Here is a 22,032-nt window from a genome sequence, read left to right as displayed (position 1 = left end):
AAACGTCTATGAGGGCAACCCATTTTTAACATCATTAGGAGAATAGACAGCCTATAATGGTTCATTTATCCGTCAAGCAGCTTGTAATTCCCTTCATCTGAACCATGAATGTGGATAGTTTTATCCAAAGATCTAGGCCACTCTTCTGAAAGGTCTCTTAAAGCAGATGCACAGCACACTACACTCTTATAGAAAAGATGACATAAGGAAGTTTTCTTAAAATTTAAACCAGCTATAATTCCTAAAATTTAAACCAGCTACACCGCATGTAACAAAGATCTTGAGTGATAGTGTACAATGTGTGTCTTGCTTTTCATAGGGCAGTCAGCATTAACGGTAAATCGCAATGCTTTTAAGGATCAGAAATTAAAGCATAGATTTATTTTTATTGCATTAATGGCAGTGTTGGTCATTTTCAAAAACTAGCATGATTTTGAGAGTAGCATTCCCTCAGTGCTTCGTCTACACCCACCCCCTCCGCTCTGTGCTCGCTCAAAAGCCACGCCCCAACAGAAGTGTAACTCAGCTCATCGCTTGCATTGTGTCGAAACTACGTCGTCTCATGTCTCATTCAGCGGTAAGTAAACACTCAGCTTTATCATAATACATGTAAAAAAAAAAAAACACGACTATTTTACTACTCACAACGGCCAACAACAAACTCACAGTATAAACTTTGTCATCGGTGACGCGCTGTAAGTGTAGGCTAGTGCACTCAAGGGGTAAAGAGGGAGACAGGGAGGCATGATTGGTTCATCAGATTGGTACCTCGTGGCAGACAAGTTTTTACAGGCTTACAAATGCTACAGATCCTTTTTCAGTCAACCCTAATTTGAATTGGGCGCCCTTTGGTGCACAGTAGGTAAGCAATCGCAGCTGCTCCAAGTTTCACTCGCATTTCTTCAGAATGAATGTGAAAATAAGACACTATACCTTTAATATTTTTCAAACGTATCTCCTGATGCTAGTTAATCCTACACACGAGTCCTTAGAGAAAAATATTCTTGATTCATATATGGTATAATCAGTCCTCAAATCTGATCTTTCAGTCATTCCAGGAGGAACTTTGATATAACATCGTAGATCTAAGAAGAGTAATTTAATAAGTTGAATACTGTTTCTTATATAATTTATAGATGTATGCTCCATCTGGCTCCCAAGTTTTATGGGTTATTATATACCTTCAGTGTCTCATGAGATTTCTCTTGAGTGGTTTCCAGAAATTATGGACATTGGACCATATTTCTCAGGCCTTTACTGTCTTGAGTATAATCTCTGTGATTTTCATTATTGTTGATTATTAAACAATGATTACTATCAGGCTGGACTTCTTGCTTTTAACTTCATTAAAGTCGTAATACAAAGCAGCTGGTTGTAATGTAGTGTATTTAAGCCCTATGTGCAGCAATTGAACCAAAGTTTGTTGCCAGAAAAACTGATTAAATAAATTTGCTGACGCCCTCTTTTATGGCTTGAAATTATTCTACTTTTGAAATATGATTTAATCAATAAAAATTTATAAATTGATTGATAATGTTTAAACTAAGGTCTTAGGTCACGGTTAACTATAAGCAGCTGTAGCCTTAAAAGACATTAAAATCAAAAGAAAATTAGGCACTTGGTATTAAGTGGTTACAACTTGGCTAAAATGTCTTTAGTTTAGGTGGCCAAAGGGCTAACATGTTGCTAATTCACATTTTCTTTGAAAGCCTTAAGGCTAAAGCTAAATTAACCCAAGTGTCAAAATTAACACTTGAGTGACACTCATGTAATAAAAACATCTTGAATCTGTTAACTCTTTACTATTACCCTAAAAACCTAGATAGCATCACCTCCAGTTAGAAGTCAACTGTCCCTTCAGCCACTTTGTTACCTGTTTGCCCCCTGAAGGACATTGAAGATCACGGAGAGCCTGGGCTAACCTTTCATCTCTCAAGTCATTTTGGGAGGGTTTTCCTTCAAAGGGAGTCCCTTGTCCTACCTCTGGCCATGGACGAGCTTGAAAGGTTAGCTCCCCAGGCCATGTCTGAGTTCCTGACGCCACTGGTTAAATGTTGTGTCCCGATCTGACTTCCTTAATTTGGTTTGTGTGTGTGGGAGTATGTGAAGCTATCATGACTGCTGATGTCTTTGAGTAGCGGAACAAAGGGGGGGGGCAAGATGTTAACAAAGGGCTCTGCTAAGATCATGCAGTAGCCACAAGCAAAAAAGCACGAAGGACTCAATGAGGTGACTAGGTTTGTGCTTTGAGGCCCAAGCCTCATGTTTCTCACTTGTTTTTTGCTTGAGGATGTCTATCTTGTGGTTTATTTCTAACAAGGATGTTTTTGATGTAATTGTGTAAGGAAAGTAATAAAGGGAAAGTGCCAAAGAAAGTTAGATCTGTTTGCCATTCATGAGTTATAGTTAGGTTCTGTGGGTTGTATGGTAAGCCTACCAACTCTTAAGTTAGAAGAAGTTACAAACATAGTTTCAGCTTATTCCTGAGCTAAATGTACTGTTCAGGAAAAAATAGTTACTTGAAAAAAATCTGCTTTTTTACTTAACGAAGGCCTGGAAACAAGATGAATGTATACCTATATTGACATTGCAAAATTCATGTGATGACATTCAGATCTATCAAACAATCCCTTTCTTTACTTTATAAAGAACTAAAGCAATCAAAGTTAAACCGTAACACATAAACCCTTTTCACACATACGGAAATCTCCTGAAAAACTCCGGAGATTTGGCTACCCGGAGGTTCTTTAGGCTATGTGTGAACGCAAACAGCCGCATTTTTCGCATGGACTTTACCCGGAGTTTCTCCGGCCTGACCCCTAGTATTTTTTCCGCAGAAAATCCAAGTGAGCTGATGTCTGAACGCGGCAGCATATACTCCGGAGATTTCAATTTGAGCCAATAGGAAGAGAATGACGTTTATATAGTGACTGCCTAAAGTGTCTGCACGCGACCACTACGATCTCCGTGCACGTAATTAAACGTCTGCATTCTGTTTTCTGTTCGTCAGTATGTTGTTCTCCACTCTTTTGTGGATGTTGTCATTACATTGGACTACACATAGCATTGATATAAATGCAAATATTGTCATTATAGCGTCGTGTAACGGACTCTGTTGCTACGACGGCTACTTCCGCGTTGTTTATTTACGTCACGTCTTACCTAGGGAAATCCCCCGATCCCCCTCCGCTCTGACAGGGAAAGTCCCCCGCTGTGAGGAGCATATGTGAACGGCTAGGTCGGGAGAATCTCCGGAGAAAAGTCCTCCTGTAAATATCTAGATATTATCCGGAGCGCATATGTGAAAACGGCTATATAGAGCAGACTGCACTCTTTGCGATCAACAAAAACCTTACTTTAATCCATCAGTGGCAACTTCCTCTTGGCGGAAAACCCTGGGCAGAACCAATTTCATAAATGCTTTTGTACAACACCATTCTTGTGTATCCTTTGCCAATTTGCATTGCATTCTTCTATAACTGTTTACTAAAATGTGACAGTGTAGTTATGAGACTGCACTCATGAATGCAGCTCATGTCCACATGTGATACTTTTCCTCTAAAACACTGGATTCCCTCTTACATCACACAGTTTATTGCACATGGGCCTTAAACAAAAACATTGAGACACACACAAAAAAACACACTAGGGGTTCGTGAATACAAATTATCTAGCTCTTGTTCCCCCCTATGAGCTTATCTAGCCTCTGGGGAGACCTCCAGCCCACTCCCTCCCTCTTCCTTAAGCACAGTTTCCCAAACCCAGCAGGAAGCCCCTACCGGTTCCCAACTCACAGTCCCTGATGCACACCGTCCACTTCCCCAGCCACACAATACACTACCACTCTCTAAACATTGTACCTTTTTTGCCCCCTTTTGAATCCTATTAGTGCGTGAACTTAGTTTAACTGAAAAAGACTGTCGACTTCACTCAATTAGGCGTAATAGGATTAGGGTTGCTGGTATGGGCCTGGAGGTTTAAATAGGAGTGGAATTTTTGGCAGACACCTGCTCCATCCATTGCATTAATCTTATCAGGGCCATGGAGTATCTGGGGCCCTGGTGACGCCCAGGGTTGTATGGTTGGCTGAATGGCTGTACTGGGTGCATCGGCTTAAACCGTGATGGCATCAGTACCCGAGAAAGTTATGGGCCTGGCCTTGGTGAATGAAAAAGTTGAAATGCTGTTGCTACAGTAGCCACTGTAGTCAGGTTTACAAGCTTGTTAAAATGAGTGGTGTAAAGATAAATCGATCTGAATCAGTGACCAATCTCAACGTTAAATATCCGAGTGGATCAGTCTGTGGAGCATATGTACTAAAAATCGCCCAGTTTCAAAGTTATGAACAGGATCAATGAGGTTTTGCTTCCTATCCTGCGTTCTGTTTATAGAGTCTTTAATCTCTCACGTGACTTTGAGTTTGACCTTTAACCTCTCACGGGAGTATTGCAGGCTTAGGTAGCTTGCCAATAAGTGAAACAACCTCACAAGGAGAAAAATATATCCAAAGTCGCAATATTTCTGTATTTTAATAAATGGTCCTTGAACTGGATTGCAGCTCTATAGATAATTGTAATTCGATCGAATTGTCTTTTAAAGCAGAGTTTACAGCCATTTAAAATCAATCAGGGGCCAGTCTAAGGGTTTAGACACAGAATTTAATATGAGCACTAAATGCACTGATTGGTTGGGACAGCTTCATTTTCTATCAGTTGATTGTTGCAGATAACAATCATGATCCCTCACTTTGTCTGTATCAATCAACAAGGGAAAGATTTAGATAAGGAAGCAGGCCTTGCCATGTTCGGAGACATGAGCACTGTGTTACAAACAATGCCCTCTCATGCTTTTCATGAGGATTTACATGTTGGCTCAGTAGGGGTACAACTGAAGTGTTTCCTGCCAACTCCTACATCAAGAGGAAATCTGAAATTTTGGGTCTAAATTCCTCTGTCATCGTTCAACGTTCAAGTCCCTGATAAACAAGTTTTAGATCTCTAGCTCCTGGGTCACTTTCTTAGCAACCACGCAAAGTTTTTTTTTTGTTCTATCAGATAGGTTGACCAATAGCCAAACAATGTATTGCTGAGAATTAATCGACATGTTTATATATCGTCTACGGATGTTAATCTTCATGGTTGCTAACTCTAACAACTTAACACTATGAATTGTTGTACTGATATTCTGTCCGAATTGAATGAACAAACCATTTAATTAAAAAAACCTTTGCAAAAGCAAAATTCAGACTGTAGATAAAGTGGATAAATACAGCAAATCTGCTCGCACACTGCTGTTAGTACAATTTAGTCAATTCCATGTGTATTTTCCAAATGTTTTACCAGATGGCAACAAAGACCTTTAAGTGCAGTCAATCCTCTTGGTTACTAATTACCATTCTTCCCAGGGGTGTCATACCAGGTCTCATACCAACACCTCACAATGTCTTTCCCGGAGGTCTCTCCATGTCCCTATATTCTGTGAATAGCTATCTTGGTGGCCTTGAACCCCCACCACCACCTCACCCTGAGGGATTATGATATGTTTTATCCAGAAGTGGTTTGTGTTTTGTTCTTCTTGTCAATTATTGGGACAGTCCAATGGCTTGATCTCTGCTTTTGTCAGAACAATAGATTAGAAGAAGGTCAAGGGTGAGTGGAAGGGTTGGCAATGTGTGTGTGTGTGTGTGTGTATGTAAGTGTGTTGCTCAGATGGAGTTATGCCTTATGGCAGAGACTAAAGAATTGAAAATGAAACATTTAGAGGGCCATTCTGTCTAATCCTATTAGTGTCTGAGATAACCCTGCCATATCAGAAAGGATCAGGGGATAGACCTCTGTTTGAATTGTATCCACAAAAGACGAAAATTATCTCAGAATCACACAGAAAAGATGATGACATTTTTATCAACCTCAATCCAAAGATGTTTGTTAAGGTGTCTGGTTTTTTTTTTTGTAAAAGAACGACTATTGCATTAATTGCTGCTGATCTAAGATCTGTATAATAATATTATCTCCCCCTGAACTTTGACCATAGACTTTGTGCTTTTTAGTGCCCTGTATAACCTTGGTAGCCATTCATTTATGGCTAGTTATGGCTTTTAGTCATACAGTACGATGTTCATTTTGTTCCTATTCAAAGTAAATAGATGTTTAAGAAGGGTATGCAATAGACCCTACCACTGGGACCTGAACAGAGATGTAGCAATGGGTATTGATCATTGACTCTATAAAACATGGAAGTATTCTCATTGATGTCACTGTTTGTTAATGTTTGATGAGTTGGAAATGCTGTCTCAAGCTAACTTTAGGTCGCCCTAGTCAAAGGAAAAAAGGTGGTTCCGAGGCATGGAATTCAGCCTCCTGGCAAACAGTTATAATGTGCCCGACTGTCAGTCAGATCGGCCATGCCCTTAATTTTGCAAAACCCTTTGCGTTGATATTTTCAAAACAGATAAATTATGAGAAAAATTCGTACCAGGCTGTAAACATGTTTATTTGTTATTTATTATGTTGTCAAATTTGGCATTATAACATGAGTGTTAATAGGTTTCCGCGGGCTTTTGGTGCAAGCCTCAAGTGGACACTCGAGTAACTGAAGTTTTTTTGCACTTTGCATTGACTTCAACGCTGGAGGTTGAAGATTGGTATCAACTTTGCCGTCTGAACACTGTCACATACCTCCCTCCCAGATGACAATGAGCAAAATGCCAAAGTTGTCACCACCACCTCCGGCTGATGTCATAATGGTTATGTCCATTTTTGAATACAGTCTATGGCTCTACCTAGCTTATTTATGCTAATAAAAACATGAATTACAGAAACCCATGAATTACACTATGGTGGCTATGTGTTACTAGATAGTTGAAGTGAGAATGTGATTTGTAGAAATAAAACAGTTTATCCTTTATGTGTTAATGCTTACAACTAAAAAAGGGCTTCATTATAAGCTTCTTATTAGGTGTATTACCTATTTACATTTATATATAGTTCTGCCTTAACAAGGGTGAGCTGAAGATACAGTGAGAATGTTGTCCCTTGAGGTAAAATTATCTCAGGTCACATAGAAAACACAGTTTCAGCCTGAGACTTCATTTGATTAGCTAATCACATTGAAAGCACACTGTGTAAATTAGACTCCTAGTTTGACTCGCAAAAAGGTACCAAAGCCCGATTTACAGAAGTTGCTCTGTAAAACATGAACCAAAATCTGTTAGCCGCTATTCAATTAACATTTTTTAGTCAAATTGTATTAGCGAAAACGCAGCAATCTAACTTGTCACACTGTGCCCGCTCTCGCTCTCACGATACACACTGCTGATGACTGAGGGACTCATGGTCACATCCAAACTGGTAATTCTAAGCAGAATTGATTGATTTAAAAATATGGTCATTATATGCATTCCACAATTGATACAGTATAGGTTGCAACACATATTTAAAGGCGAAAAGGAGAATTGGTATTTTTCCTGTTCTGTCATTTATTGAAACTCTGGTTTAAGTAACTGAAAGGTAAAATTAAGAAAATAATATGCTTAATCTGTATCAGCCAGTACCTGTTAAGATGGGGGGGGGGGGGGGGGGGGGGGGGGGGGGGTCCTCACCCCACTGTGTTTTTCATCCTTTGAACATCATGAAGTGGCCCAAGCAACAAGATATTTTGTTATCTTGTTGAAATTGTGATGTGTATCTGGGAATAACAACATAGCTGATTAGCTAGTCACTGTTTCATTTCCTTTACTTAATGCCAACCATACAGAGGCATAAAGCTGCCAACCAGTAAAATAAAAAGATGAGTATTAAGTGTGTTCAAAAAATGTAATTGTTTTAAAAACATACAAACTGTTTTTGACTTTTAATCTTGTTAGCATACCTTAGCTCTCTGAGATTAGCTAAACTGAAACACCTAAATAACTGAGCGGAGTAGAAATGTCCATGTAGCCAATGTTTATCGTATTGAACATCATTGGAATAGAATCTAATTCACATCATGTCAGGCTTTGCCCGTTACGTAAGTAGAAATTGTTTCATATATTTATCATTCATGACCTTATGAAATACAGTAAAAGGAAATCTCTGCGATGGCTACCCTGCATTTTGAGATCACAGAGTTGAAAAGTGGTGACACGCTGGACGATTATGTTATTATGAGGACATGAACAAGGCATGAAAATCCTGCTGAACTGATCCCATATATGGAATGGGCTCTAATTGCGTGCAGTTGCTGGTGATAGCATGTGTGTTTTGCATTGACATCTTTAATGTTTCCAGCACATTGCACCATCTATCTGAATCATTACACCCGGACTTCTGTCCGTTGTTATCCCTCCGTTTATTCATCCGTGCATCAAGTCCAGCAGGCAAACTGCCGTCCATCCAACCCAGGCGCTCAGCCAGTCCAGATGGGTGGTCCAGACCAATCACCGCTGGTCTCCCATGCTCTGGCTTGCTTTGGTGTCCCTGCTGCCCTTACACCCTCCCTTTTTTATGTGCTCTCTCCTTGTCTCACGCATACCTCTGATTTCTTATCCTCTCCTCCGTCACACCAGTCTTGGCTAAGTCACAAATCTCTCTCTTTTCTTTGAGATATTTATTTTTTACCATTTCCAATTTGAGCTCTTTAAAAGATTCGCGACTCCCTTTTTCTTTTCTTTTTCACCCCATTTCACTTTCTCTGCCCATCGCAGCATGAGCTACAATTTATTTCACCTACCAATTCATTATTAAAAGCTACAAAGGTATTTATATTTAACATGTTTTTATTTTTATTGTAAGAATGAGGGACTTTGCACTGACAAAATGATGTCCTTTTTAAACAAACTGAGTCTTTCTTTGTCTTAGTATGCACAGACTAGCTACCTGCATTTGCAGAAATCTTTGCATGGCTTCATTCACCACCCAGCAACACACCATAGTTATGTCTGTTTCCACCATGACTCATTGGCTCTGCCATGGATATTAGACAAACAGACCCTGAGTTGTAGTGTTACTCACGATGTTGTGTGTGACAGCAGTTTCAGAACACACCACAGTTGTAGTTAGAACACAGAGCTGGTTTCACACCACACTATTTGACATTTGTTACAGTAAACTGAGAAGTTTGTAACCCTAGCAGTTTTTAGTGAAACGATTCTTCAGATTGTAGAACTACAATTTGGCTGTGAGTCTCCTGAAAAAGCTGACTACCGTATCTTTTACACACAAGGATTTTGATGACCATAAAGAAAGGATTTCCTTTGTGGCTGTGATAAGTGCTCTAAGTCTACACGGCATTTAAAACCACCAAGAATTGCTTACTGTTTTTGCTCAAGTACTTTTGATTATTCTTCATGATTTTAAAGTTTCATGAGCTACACTGCACACATAACATGTGGCTGCTGTAATCTGGGAAAAATCTGCACCATAAATTGTAAGCAAGAGTTTCTATTATGCACAGTTGCTGCTCAGGTAGACGTTGTTGGCCTATACACACCCCACCCAACTTCCACCATGACCAGTAAGTTGGGGTGAAGCCCTTTTAACATTGAGATTGGCATCCGGACACAGCTGATGTGATTGTTTTTGTACATGGCTGAAGCCTTGTTTTAAGACTTCCTCATTGCCCAATCCATTATCAACGTTTAGTATAGAGACATTCCCACAAACACAAAAAGATGTGCACCAGATAACATTGGACAAGAAAAAGAAGAGCAGGGACTGGACAGGGAGTCCAACAACACAGAAAAAAAGCCAAGAGTCCAAATATTTCAATCTGCCTGTCTGCTATTGAAGCCTCGATTTCCTAAATTTTGTATTCTTTTGTTTGGTTCAGATAAACGTATCAAATAGACCCTTGTATAACTGCTGTAAGTCCACATGTTTATTCTTCATGGCACCCCTGCAGCAATGCTTTTTGTTTCTATTTAAGTAAGGAAGATTTTCCCCTTTTCACCATACCTGCACCTTACGTCTCTTCTTCAGGTGGTTAGGGGGGAGGGGGGGGGGGGGGGGGGGGCAGATGGTCCTTGAGGCAGTATAGAACTCACAAACACCCACATGCATTTACGTATGCACACAAACACACTGGAGCAACTTTAGCACATGAAAGGCCTCCTGCAGGACTGAGAAGCATGCTGCAACAATGCTTTGAAGTCCATCAGTCATCCATCTGATGTGGGGATGTTTTCTGTTCCTCTTGCTCTAATAGTCTGATTCATATCTCCCTTCCTCCCTAAAGAGACAACCACTGCCGATCTGGGAGTCATTTGGCTTCTTTTTTCACAATAACCCCTACGTATCCCAAACATCCAAAATTCAAAATTTGCATCAAAGCAACCCAGAAATCCATTTTTCATATTTAATTCCAAATGGGAGCTGCAATCTTCATGCAATCTAAAAAATAAAATAAAAAAGCACACAGTATATGAAAGGTCCCATGAATACATGCATTATGCATACATTGACTGGCATACAGTAGTTACAGTGGCCAGTTATGGCTCAGTGATCTGTCAGCACATTGTGTGTTTTTTTTTTTTTTAGTTGCCTGGACAATGGTGCTACAATCCCCCGAGACAGAATTCCAAAGAAATTACCCCTTAGACACAGAGTTCATTCAAACAGCTCCTGACATGTTGAACAGAAGCAATATGGTTCCAAACAGGCCGGCAGCAGATATACTGAAAGCAACATATTAGGATGCTTCGTTTTATTTTTAACCTTTTTCTACCGAAAGCGTCTGAATAGCAGTGTTGAATAGACAACAGTGTGGCACTGATGGTGTTAACAGGCTGGAGGAGGTTCACCAGAGGGGGCCCGCTGTGTTTACGATGTAGTCAGGATTCATATTTATGACAGCTGATGCTTTCAATGGAGGTCTGTAATTATACATGTGATGACATTTTTTTTAACCCGACAGCTCAGTAATTATCTGCCTGTGGTGATATATGGGCTATTAGAGGAGGTGTTTGGATAAGAAACGGTCACATTGATGGTGGATCTATTAAACTGGAGGTGGTAGCTGTTTGCATTGTGATCACAGCTCTTTGGCTGGATGCCGTATAAATAGAAAAGAATGAAATGTGAAGAATTTAGAGGCACAGTGGGTTAGTATTTACTTTGAAACAAAGCCACATGAGATTTATAGCAGCTATTAAGAGGCCAGTTAATGTACAGAGAAATGGGAAAGACATGGAAACATGCTGGTATAACAGTGGGACCAGATTGTAACTACTATACAGTCGTTTTTTAAGTAATTCTTAATGATTGTTTTAATAAAACACTATTGAAAAGTCTTCCTATTGGAGAATAAAGACAAATAAATGTATAGATGTCTTTAGCATAAATGAGCTAAAAATGTCACTATTCTTAGATTTCTAGCCATGCTAGCTACCTGGATTGATGGCTAAGTTAGAGATTAAATGGAATTTTTAAGATGCAGTGCCAACAAATATTCATCTCTCCTGCAGTGTATCTGCTTTCATCTTGCCCCATCATCACAACAAAACTTTGATTTTGGCTTAAATTTGGATTTAGTGGGGTTCTAGTTTAGTAAAACTAAGAAAGCCTACATTCTAATAACTCAATGTTAGCATACAGGCTTGATCAGCATATAACAATGTCATTCTACTGTACCTCAAGATGTTAGCATTTAGCTCAAAGCGGTAGTCTTGTGTTTATAAGCACAGCCACAGCAGGTACTGTAAGTATCAAGGCCGTAGACTCAGACACCTGCATCCATCTGCTGCTTGGATGGTCCTATTCCCAAAGTTGCATAGCTATATCCAAGTTTGGTGTATTCACAAGTGAAAAACTGTAGTTTTGGAAACAGTATAATAGCTACCTACTAAACGCTTAATATTTCATAGCTCTGAAGTGATCATGGTGACCTTATGTGGACATCTATCAGTTTAAACCACAAGTGATTTGAGCAAAAACGTAATATGCAATACATGATATCAGTAAAAACGTTTTTGACCATCAAGCCAACATTTCTTTCCATCCACCATGTTTCAGCCTGAAATGAAGTCAAGTTTGGATAGTTCTTTCCAAAATGTTGGTGGTTGTTTTGACTTGAGAGCGCATTTTTATTTGTTTTCCCAGGGAGGAACATATTTCTGGGGTCAGTCCTGTTGACACATGACTGATTCATACAATTATGTAACCATAACATTTTTCTCGTGGGTGCCTACCTTCCATGTGTTTTCGGATTGGAACCAATCAGGGACTTGTGCTCCGTTGTAGCGTCCACCAAAGGGACACTGAAAGCGAGAATAATGGATGGTGCCACTGGGTCGTGGGGAGCAGAACTGAGGCCAGCTATGCGGATGTGGTCCAGAATCATAAAATCCCTGTTCGTCATTTCTCTGACTAATGACCCACTGGTTGTCTTGGCCGGAGCACGACTGGAACATTTTTGCACAACCCAAAACTGGATCAAAGCACAAACAAGGAAATGACAATTAGGCAGAATATTAACCAGTTTTGTAATGAAATTGTCGAATTATCCTGATTAAATCATGATTTATTCCAAAAATCGTCAGAGAATGTATTGTTAAGGAGAGGGGAATGAAACAGCAGAAGGGAGATGCACTATTGGATGTGGTTGGGTGCGAGTGTATGTATGCATTTGCCAATTTGCATGCAAATGCTCATGAGTTCAAACTGTGTTCCAACTGTTACTTAAGATAGCTATAGACCGGAGCTGGTGTCCATAGTTAGCCTGGATGCTAATCTTAAAAGCTGGAGAGTTTCATATCACTTACAACAACATTAAAGGAACGCTTTGTCGATTTTCCACCACATTAGCACAAATTCATCACAGTGTGGCATGTCTGTCATGTCCAAACCAAGCCTATATACTTTTATCCCATCTGGCTATCTATAGAAGAGTGTATACTTCTAACTCGAACTGGCATGCTTAAGATCAATGGATTCCCAAAGAAAATGTCAACTACACTGACTCTGCACGAGCTTCTTTTTGGACAACTTTCTTCCTTGATTCCTTAGTGTATTATGCTAACTTTGTTATGGAAATGTTGTGGAAATCTTCAACTTTCCACATGGTTCCGTCAAATCCTATAAACACAGGGACAAAGGTGTCATGCTGTGGCTTATTTCTATTATAAATAAACGGTTTCTTATTTCTAATTTTAGTTATTTTTCATGTTCATTGACTTCTATATTCCACACACAATATATCAAACACATGCACAGCCAATGTAATATTTACCCATTCCTTGCAACAACGCAGATCACAATAATGGGCCTTATAAGATCACAATGGGGAAACAACAAACTACACACACACACACACACACACACACACACACACACACACACACACACACACACACACACACACACACACACACACTGATAGCTGCCTCTAACATATTAAAGTGTCTGTGAGATACTTTGTTTTTTTGTTCTTGATGCCCCTTGTGGACAACACTGGACTATTCATCTCTTTTCTTTGCTTGTTGACCAGAAAAACCCCCAGCAGGTGTGACAGGCTTAAAAATGAACATAATCATAATAATCAATCTTCTCCCTGGTAGATACGTTTGCTTTTGAAGGTCAAATAGAGGCATCAGTATTTAGTTCAGTCTGTTTAATCACCAGCTAATAACAACTCATGTGAGCTAAGTTGAAATATACATAGCTGCATGGTCATTTGTGAAACACAAATCAGTTAGTTGTATTTCCACCATGGAGTAAATACATACATTAACGTGATTATTGGCATGTCTAAAGTTACAACAAGCAGCCATCAAAGCATCTTGGAGGCTTTTGGCTTAATTAGAGTCAGTTGATTCACGTTTGTAATCAAGTTGGATCTGAAAACCTTGCTGCATGCCATTCTCCATGAACAGCTGTGTCTTGATATGGCAAAACAAGGTTTTGTTTGTCGCCAAATTAGGATATATTGACTTAATGGTCAAAGAAGGACATGGAACATGGACAGTACAAATGTAACATTGCATTCATCACATACTATGCTTTAACTTGATGTTTTTCATTTAGAGGAATATGCACGGTGTCTGCTCTTTTTGTGGCCTGGTATAAACATGCATTACAAAGTTTTGCATTGAGCTCTATTGTCTAATAATACAAATGAAAAAACACCTCTTTTTGTCTTTTGTAAAGGCTGAAAGAAAGCTGAACAGCCCTAACTGAAACCCACTGGAGAAACTGGCCCAGAAGAAGATGAGCTGGGGAGAAGTTGCCGATAGCTGAAGGCCCCCAGGGGAGCCATGGGTGCAAGTGTGACTGTAAGTAAGTTCTTCATGTCTAAATTAAAACACTTGAGTGCAAATTGGCTGTCACTGCCACTGGAGTACTAATGGAGAATACATGCAAAATAGGGGACTGGTACATTTGCTACAATACAGAACTGACTGAACACAAAAAAAGGAAGGTGAGAGAGTGGAAAATGTCCTGTCTTGTTTCTGCTTCTCTTCTTCTTCTCTTTCCTTATGCGGGAGGTTAATTGGCCAGGCATATGGCTGCCTGGCTGTCCGAGCGTGGTGCTAACCGTGTTTAATTGCCTTTATTCTGTTGCCAACACTGAGGAATACCTTCACTGCAAATATGCCAGGCACTTGTAGGCACTGTGCAAAGAAAAAAAATGTGATGATGACAGTGACGAGAAAGCGGGCATGAGAAAACAGGTTTTTTTTGTAAACTTAGAGAAAGGGTTTTGTCCACCGAGCTGCATTCCTATAAAATGGTCATTTGGAACAAGTGGGATGTTTGTGTGGGTCTAGCCTGAGTCTTTGTCCAAGGTTTGTGAGATTCTCTCTGTCAGCCCATGAGCAAGGCATCCTTCTTAAACAACAATGGGTATGGGAATGCCACACAACTAGATTTTTGTCACCTATTCCTCCTGCTGTATTGCCTAAGAGTGAATGCTGGTCATATAACTCAACATAACATTTTTCAACATCAAATTTCAAATCATAGCCGTTGCGATTATCAAGGATTCAGTTAGTCTGCGTTTAACTGGCTCTTTTATTTTGCTAGTTTTTTTTTGTTGTTGTTTAATGATTATTATGTTTTTCTTTGCTTGTCTATTTCCACCAAATCTACAGCCATTTGGAGATTGCACTCCTGTAACAGCACCTTAACAAAGCACCGCTGTCATTACGCCGTTGTACTCACACACTGCATCCGTATCGGCGTAATATTGGATTCCTAGTCTGTGTATTCACATCGCATTTCAGCGTTGTGGAAGCCTGAGAGACATGGCATGTGAGCACATAGTGGAAGCTTCACACACACACACACAGACACACACAGACATGCGCACACACAGCACAGTTCCGCCTCGCTGGCTCTGACGTAACACATCGACACAGTCTTTCCCCCATAACGTCTTTGTTAGTATCTCTGATGGCGGTTCAGGGGCTTCATTTTTGTACTTAATCTTATTTAGCTGAATCCTGGGACTACAAGGGTAATTAGTCCCTTATCAAAGGTTAGGGTTTGTATTGGAATCTTCCTATTCCAGATGATGTCTACACCTGGTTTAGTGTGAATTCTGATGGGAACTCTGGCCCTGACTGTCTCAGGTGTCCTCCACTCCACCTTAATTAGCTAACCACAGCTAACAGGCTCATTACTGATTGTCTGTTAAATTGCTGCGTAATGCTTACAGTGTGACTTCAATGTCCTGAACTTTTGATCCCACCACCTTGGTGTGGTGGGAAGGTAATTCAACAAGTGTTCATCACATTGTCATTTATTTGAGCTTCCTTTTAGTCCAACTGAGCATTGACAGTGGAGCTAAAGGCTTCCTGCTGTGAAGCCTTGTAGCCGTTGGAAAACAACGGGAGCCTGCTGTGAACATACATGAGAATCTGTCATCTGAGAAACAAACTCTATCTAGTTGAGTAACATTAGGAGTAAATATATATATATATATATAGATAGATAGATATACTAACATGTAAGCTATTTTCTATTTCTATCTATTTGGTACAGTATATACACCATAAATCAGTTAATTAGTCATTATAATTTAATACATTTAAATATGTATCAGCGGAATTTAAAAGGGTGGACTTACAGTGCAACATGTCAAAAAATGTAAGGTGAATTAAATGGTTGCCGATCTTACACTATATTAAAAAACTGATATCTTGCTCGGCCCACTGTGGCAGTACTGAGACCTCTCTAACTACCCAGACTAAAATGACTTTGACACTTGCAGAAAACTCCTGAAATCTCCTGCTATTTCCCCGAGGAGCTGTATGTGTGAACGCAAACAGACGAATTTATCGCTCGGACTTCACCCGGAGTTTGTCCTGCAAGACCCCTAGTATATTTCCCGGGGGTGGCACCTGGGGTGGCCAAAAAAGATTTCAAGGGGGACTCCATGCCACCCCTGGCAACCGCTCTGGACACGCCCTTGGTTGTATGTACAGTACTTTTGACAACTTATTTTTGGTATTAAAAAATCCTTGAGAAAATAGGTCTGTCTTACCCCCTATTTTATATTAAGCTTTTGGCTGTTTGTTAAAATGCTATTAAAGTTTACACATTCAAGGGAATCTTTTATGCTATAGATTAAAATAAATTATTGAATTAAATACTCAAAAATCTTATTTTGGTCAAATTTTGCAATTACAATGACCCATATTGCAGTTAACTAATTATTATGTGTGAACACTTTTGCATCTAATTTTATCCAACGGACTATTTAAAGAACTAATAAGCATGACTTTCTTTCAGCCAATCCGTCTGTCTGTCTGTCCATGTAGCACACGAACCCTCACCCACCCACATCGAGACAGGAAGCTTGGAGTATTATTGCTGAGGATTTTATGACTGTCTGTGTCACAGATGAGAATGCACACACACACACACACACACACACACACACAAACACACACACACACACACACACACACACACACACACACACTGATATCCGCCTCATTAAAACCTTTCCCATAGATGTACAACCTTGTACAGCTCTCCACTCATCATCACCTCCAATCCGCTCAGCCCTCGCCTTCCTTTGAGCTCCACTATTTATTTTCATCAAGGCATCTCTCTCTCTCTCTTCCTCTCTCTCTCTCTCTCTCTCTCCCTCTCTCCCTCTCTCTCCCTCTCATCCACAGTGGGCTTTGTTGCTGTTCTGTCATGTATTGAAGCACCTATTTATTTGCTTTTTTCACTGCTAATTCTCCCTTATTGTCCCTCCTGGTGTCCCATTGCGCGGGGAACAAGGCCACCGCAAGAGTTTTGTTCCCTGTGCTCAAGACATGAGTCAGCGAGCCAAGATAATGATGAAGAGCTCAGACACACAGGAGATCCAGCCTCTATCAAAGTGCACTTAACATACACCTCTCTTACAGTGTTTTTAATACAGAGTGTACTCAGTGTGTGTCAAGAGCTGAGGTCACCGTTCTAGGGTTGTGTTTTATAAGTGTGGTTTCTCTGTTCCTCAACTGTTTGCTCTAATTTTTTTTTTTTTTTAACAGGTTGTATTGACATGGCTTCTGAGGAAGAAAAAGTTCTTCATATTTCAGTACGTCACTGAAGTTTGACTTTTACTGCAAACTAGAGGATAAACGCATCAGTTAAACATATGATAGGCATGTTATACTTACAGTAAGTCTGAGTCACATCAAAATCCACAGGGGTCATTACAAAGTCAACTCTAATAGTTACAAAACAAACTTGAATATGAATAGATTTAAATAATTGTATCACAGTTTACTTCACAGGATGGAAAATGATGTTTATAATCCACTTTTATAATGATACATTTTTTTATATAATCACACATTTTTTTGGATAGGTTGCTTTAAAATTCATTTTAATCTAGATTTTCACAATACTTTTTTTAAAGTCTGAGGCCTGCAAGATCTATTTGAATATCTTTGAAATCGACTAATGTAAGAAAGTTTGATTTAGCATTTAAAAAAAAAAAAAAGTAATCTCAAATTCAATGCTAATGACATCTGCTATAAAATGATGCATTAGCAATAAAACAGTTTGGTATTGATCAAGGTCGCGTTCACATGAGGTTCGGTTTGATTAAGGGTTGCAACAGTGTTGTATTTTTCATTTGTTTCGGTTTGCTTTCAGGCTTCTCTTAGTCAAGCGCACCAAAGCCTGTCAGATGTTGTGTATCATCGGACAGTGGAAGACAGTTTGGCAGTTTTTAAATGTATAAAATGGAGATGAAGTAATAAGTAGGCTGTGTCAGGTTAAAGTGGCAAATCGACTGGAGTGATGTGTAAGCACACTTCACACAGGTATGTGCCCGTTAACCTGTAAGGAGGCCTGAAGGCTGATGTTGTATGCAATGCTAACGTTAGCGACGCTTGGCAAACCTATTTGACATCGTTTACAGACGGCCAAATTCAACCCACAATGCACTGCACTCCACTTCCCTTGTTTGGTCCAGAATGCGTTCTCACAGTGAACCGAACTCCGGTGCAATTGAAAGCGAACCGAGACCAGAGTGCTGTTCTTCTGGTCCGCACCAGGGTTCTTGTTTGCGTATTCACACCACCCCAAACCAAGCGAACTGTCCGACAAAGCGCACAGGGCCGCTTTAAGATGCATGCATACAGTGCTATATAGCTTAAACTGTTGAAGCAACACAGTCAGCAGGTGCATGTGCGTTGTCAAATACAATCCCTGCTCTGTTCTTATCTTATGGACGTGTCTACTTCACAAGTCAATCAGATCCATTTTGTGACTTCAAAGAGGGGCTCCAGGAAGAAGCTGCAGACCGTGGATGAACACTCACTTTCACTTTTCATCGGTCAAGGGTGCACGCCACCGCTGAGAGGAGGTTACAACAGCCCGCACTTTGAAGTCAGCCCTCAGAGCAGACAATGTTTACATTCTTCTAGCACATTCATCCTCCCTCAGCCCCCCCACTGCTTCTTATAGCCTACGCATCAATCCACTACACTGTGCAAATCCTAACTGAACCTTAAAAGATACTCATACGAATAATGCTGGACTCTATGTCATTAAAAAGTTAGGATTTTTCATTTTGAGTTGAAGCTGAAAATGTTTGGATAGAGATTTAATAAATGCACTGATACATTCCAAGTTGTCATTTCCAAATTGGCCACAAGATGGTGCTGCTGCGTCCATTTTTATACGTTTCTCATTCTTGGATATCCCTGTTGAACCCTAAACTAAAAAAAAAAAAAAGGTTTAAAAAAAATCCTCAAACATTTGTGAAGGCGTGTGCGTCACAAACAGTTTCTCTTTGACATTACGGGCATGTAATGACTCACACAAGAGTGACTGCTCCCATTGCAAAACTCTCCGAGTACCCTGTGCAGAAGTCATACTGTCGGAGTGAAACACTGCACACACTTCCAGTCAAAGTTTGCAGCCCGTCCTCTGGCTTGTGCACACATCCCTGTGATTGCACACGCTTCACAGCTACACACCACCTACACAAATTGTTTCACCTGAACTCATCTTTGATCAAATATACAAAGCGCTGAATTCTATGCTTGATGTTTTTTTTTTTTAAAACTTTGAAGTTCTTTATCTTGAAATGAATCCTCTATCTGTAATTTTCATCATTTGTGACAGAGATTTTGTTCAAAAGGGAAGAAAAAAAACTTCTCCTCAGTCATGTTGATTGTGACTCATCGTCCCATGAGGCCTCTACACACATCCTGCCCTCTTGTATATCTGTCCTCACTGTTTTCCCCCTCATTAGACCTGAATCTGCACACACACACACACACACACACACACACACTGCTAGGAAAACAACATTGACCGTGACGCAAGATTCTATTGAGACGTTTTCTGGATGGGGGATTTCTTCATAAATTGTAAATAATATCAGGTGACTCAAAAGGAGGAAGTGTCCTATGAGGAACTTTAAAGATTTTCCCGCTGTGTCACTGTGATCTCTTAAAGCTGCTCACAGACAGAAGTGAAACTAGGGCAGCCTTTAAACAATGTTTTTTTTTTTTTTTACAAAGACAGCTTCATTAAGTCATAATGGTATTGTGTTTATTTTCATCAGAACAAATCTGTAAACACAGCTCACTGAAAACTACAAAATATCCTGTGGCCAAAAATAATGTAGCAAAATGTTGGAATTCCCAAAAAATGAGATCCTTCTGAATCTGTATGTTAAATTTGTTTTATTATTATTTAATCTTAAATATAACCAGGCACCGGTTATTATAATAAATTATCCCTGTCGTCTCTATATAAACTTTTTCCACATATTTAAGGTTTAATAAATCCTTTGTTGGAAAAATCAGCAGTATTGCCAACTGATGGAATCCTCTAAAAACTGCTTTTTTAATCACATCAGCTGTTTATCTCACATTTAGAGCTGACACAATTTTTTTGTATTCATTTTTAATTCATTTTTGATCTAAAGTTAATCAATGAATGGTTTAGTTTAGAACATGTAAACGTATAGGCAGAAATGCTCCTCTCTAATAGAAATATCAAATTGTTTCTTTTGTCTAACCAATAGAAAAAAAAAGTTATTTCTGTACTGTATAAAAGAAAAAAGACCAATAAAAGCAGCAAATACACACCTGTAGGGAGCCAGAGTCCATGGACGAAAAAGAACCTCAAATGATTCATGTTTCATCAGCTGGAAAATTAGCTTTCTATTTGCTAATTGATGAATCATCTAAATGTTGCAGCTTGATTTATTTTTTAACAGGGACACGTTCAATAAACATTGCTCCGTAAAATACAAAGTAGATGCCCTCTATACAGGTTTCTAGACGAGGCTAAGTTGCATCCCTCAGGATTCAAACAGAAGCATTAAAATAAAGAAAATACAGAAATAGATTTTCTCAACAGATACAGACATTATAAACTACAATACAAATAAGAGACTAAAATAAGAACAAACAGTAAAATAAGGATGATTAGAGGAAAGTGCTCACAGACTTGCTACAGTTTCAGTCGCTGTTTGTCGTAAAAACCTTGAATTCAGTCAGTTTTTACATGTGTGATGGTGATGTGTTCACACAGGTGTGTTCCTCGAACAGAGAAAGATGACTGACCACATGTAGATCTACGTTTTGATGTTCAGTGAAACCGATGTAGCCCTTGTTCTGATTTCAGTGTTCGCTTTCTTTACCTGCTGACAGATCGTTTGTGGAGCGAGGTTTTTTTTTTTTTTTACACATTTAAAATGTTAATTTTACTTCAAGTGAAATGATTTACATCTTTAAAATTATTTTAAAATGTTTTAAAATATCTTTGAACGAGAAATCTAAACATACACACACACACACACACACACACACACACACACACACACACACACACACACACACACGTATTTTAAATATCAGCCAAAGCAGCCTTCATAACACATTTGGCTCACATTACAGCACACACTTCATATTACATGTAAATATTATTTGCATTTCATTGAATTTTGCAAAGAATATATCTCTCATTCTCAGTTACCTTCAGCTGGAAGGATAAGGAGGACTGATCCTGTTGGTACAATGTTTGTCTGATGTTCTACTTCACCATCCACCTTGAATTAATCCAGATTGACTTGCTTGTTGGTCTTCCTCTTATTGTTGGCCAATCATCCCATGAAGCATGGACGAGTGAAATTGCCCCAGATTTAAACCAAGTCGTGTTTCCTCTTTTTGGTCACAGGGGAGCGGGGTGCAAAGGGAAGCTTTTACGTAAACCGTCCTTTAAAATCGGAGACCGACAAAATCACAGATTTTTTGGCAAGTCATTGTGTTACATCACCACAGATCCCCCGTGAATGAATCATATAGATTTAAACGCCCTCCAAAATAAAAGTGGCTTAAATAAAAGCTTATAGTGCTGTGTGGTATGAATCACTTGTTCTGAGGTTGAACTGGAAATTCTCAACACAATCATGGTACTTACCTGGTAAATTACAGCGGACACTTCAGCTGATAACACAGCACACACACTCTGATATTGTTGTCAAGGTCGGAGCTAAAAATAAAGGCTTGACTTTCAAGTTTAGACTGAATGCTGCTAATTTCAGATTCTTGAGACGGTTTGTCCATAACTGATCAGCACTAGTGGACTCGTA

General features: G+C 39.4%; 1 protein-coding gene across 2 annotated transcripts in view; it reads right to left on the bottom strand.

Annotated features, from left to right (window-relative positions):
* The window catches only part of tfec (transcription factor EC), a 49,753-nt gene extending 28,212 nt beyond the window's left edge, over positions 1-21,541 (bottom strand). For both annotated transcript variants that reach the window (XM_061029751.1, XM_061029752.1), the window contains exons 1-2: positions 21,417-21,541; positions 12,164-12,402 (exon numbers count right to left, since the gene is read on the bottom strand). In XM_061029751.1, coding sequence (XP_060885734.1) covers positions 12,164-12,385 — 222 coding nt within the window. In that variant the 5' untranslated portion in view covers positions 12,386-12,402; positions 21,417-21,541. The remainder of the gene's footprint in view (positions 1-12,163; positions 12,403-21,416) is intronic.
* Positions 21,542-22,032: the final 491 nt, after the last annotated feature.

The sequence above is a fragment of the Labrus mixtus genome, chromosome 22 (assembly GCF_963584025.1).
Source record: "Labrus mixtus chromosome 22, fLabMix1.1, whole genome shotgun sequence".
Lineage (NCBI taxonomy): Eukaryota > Metazoa > Chordata > Actinopteri > Labriformes > Labridae > Labrus > Labrus mixtus.
Note: the sequence above shows the minus strand (reverse complement) of the source record. Positions and strands in the feature narration are given on the sequence as shown.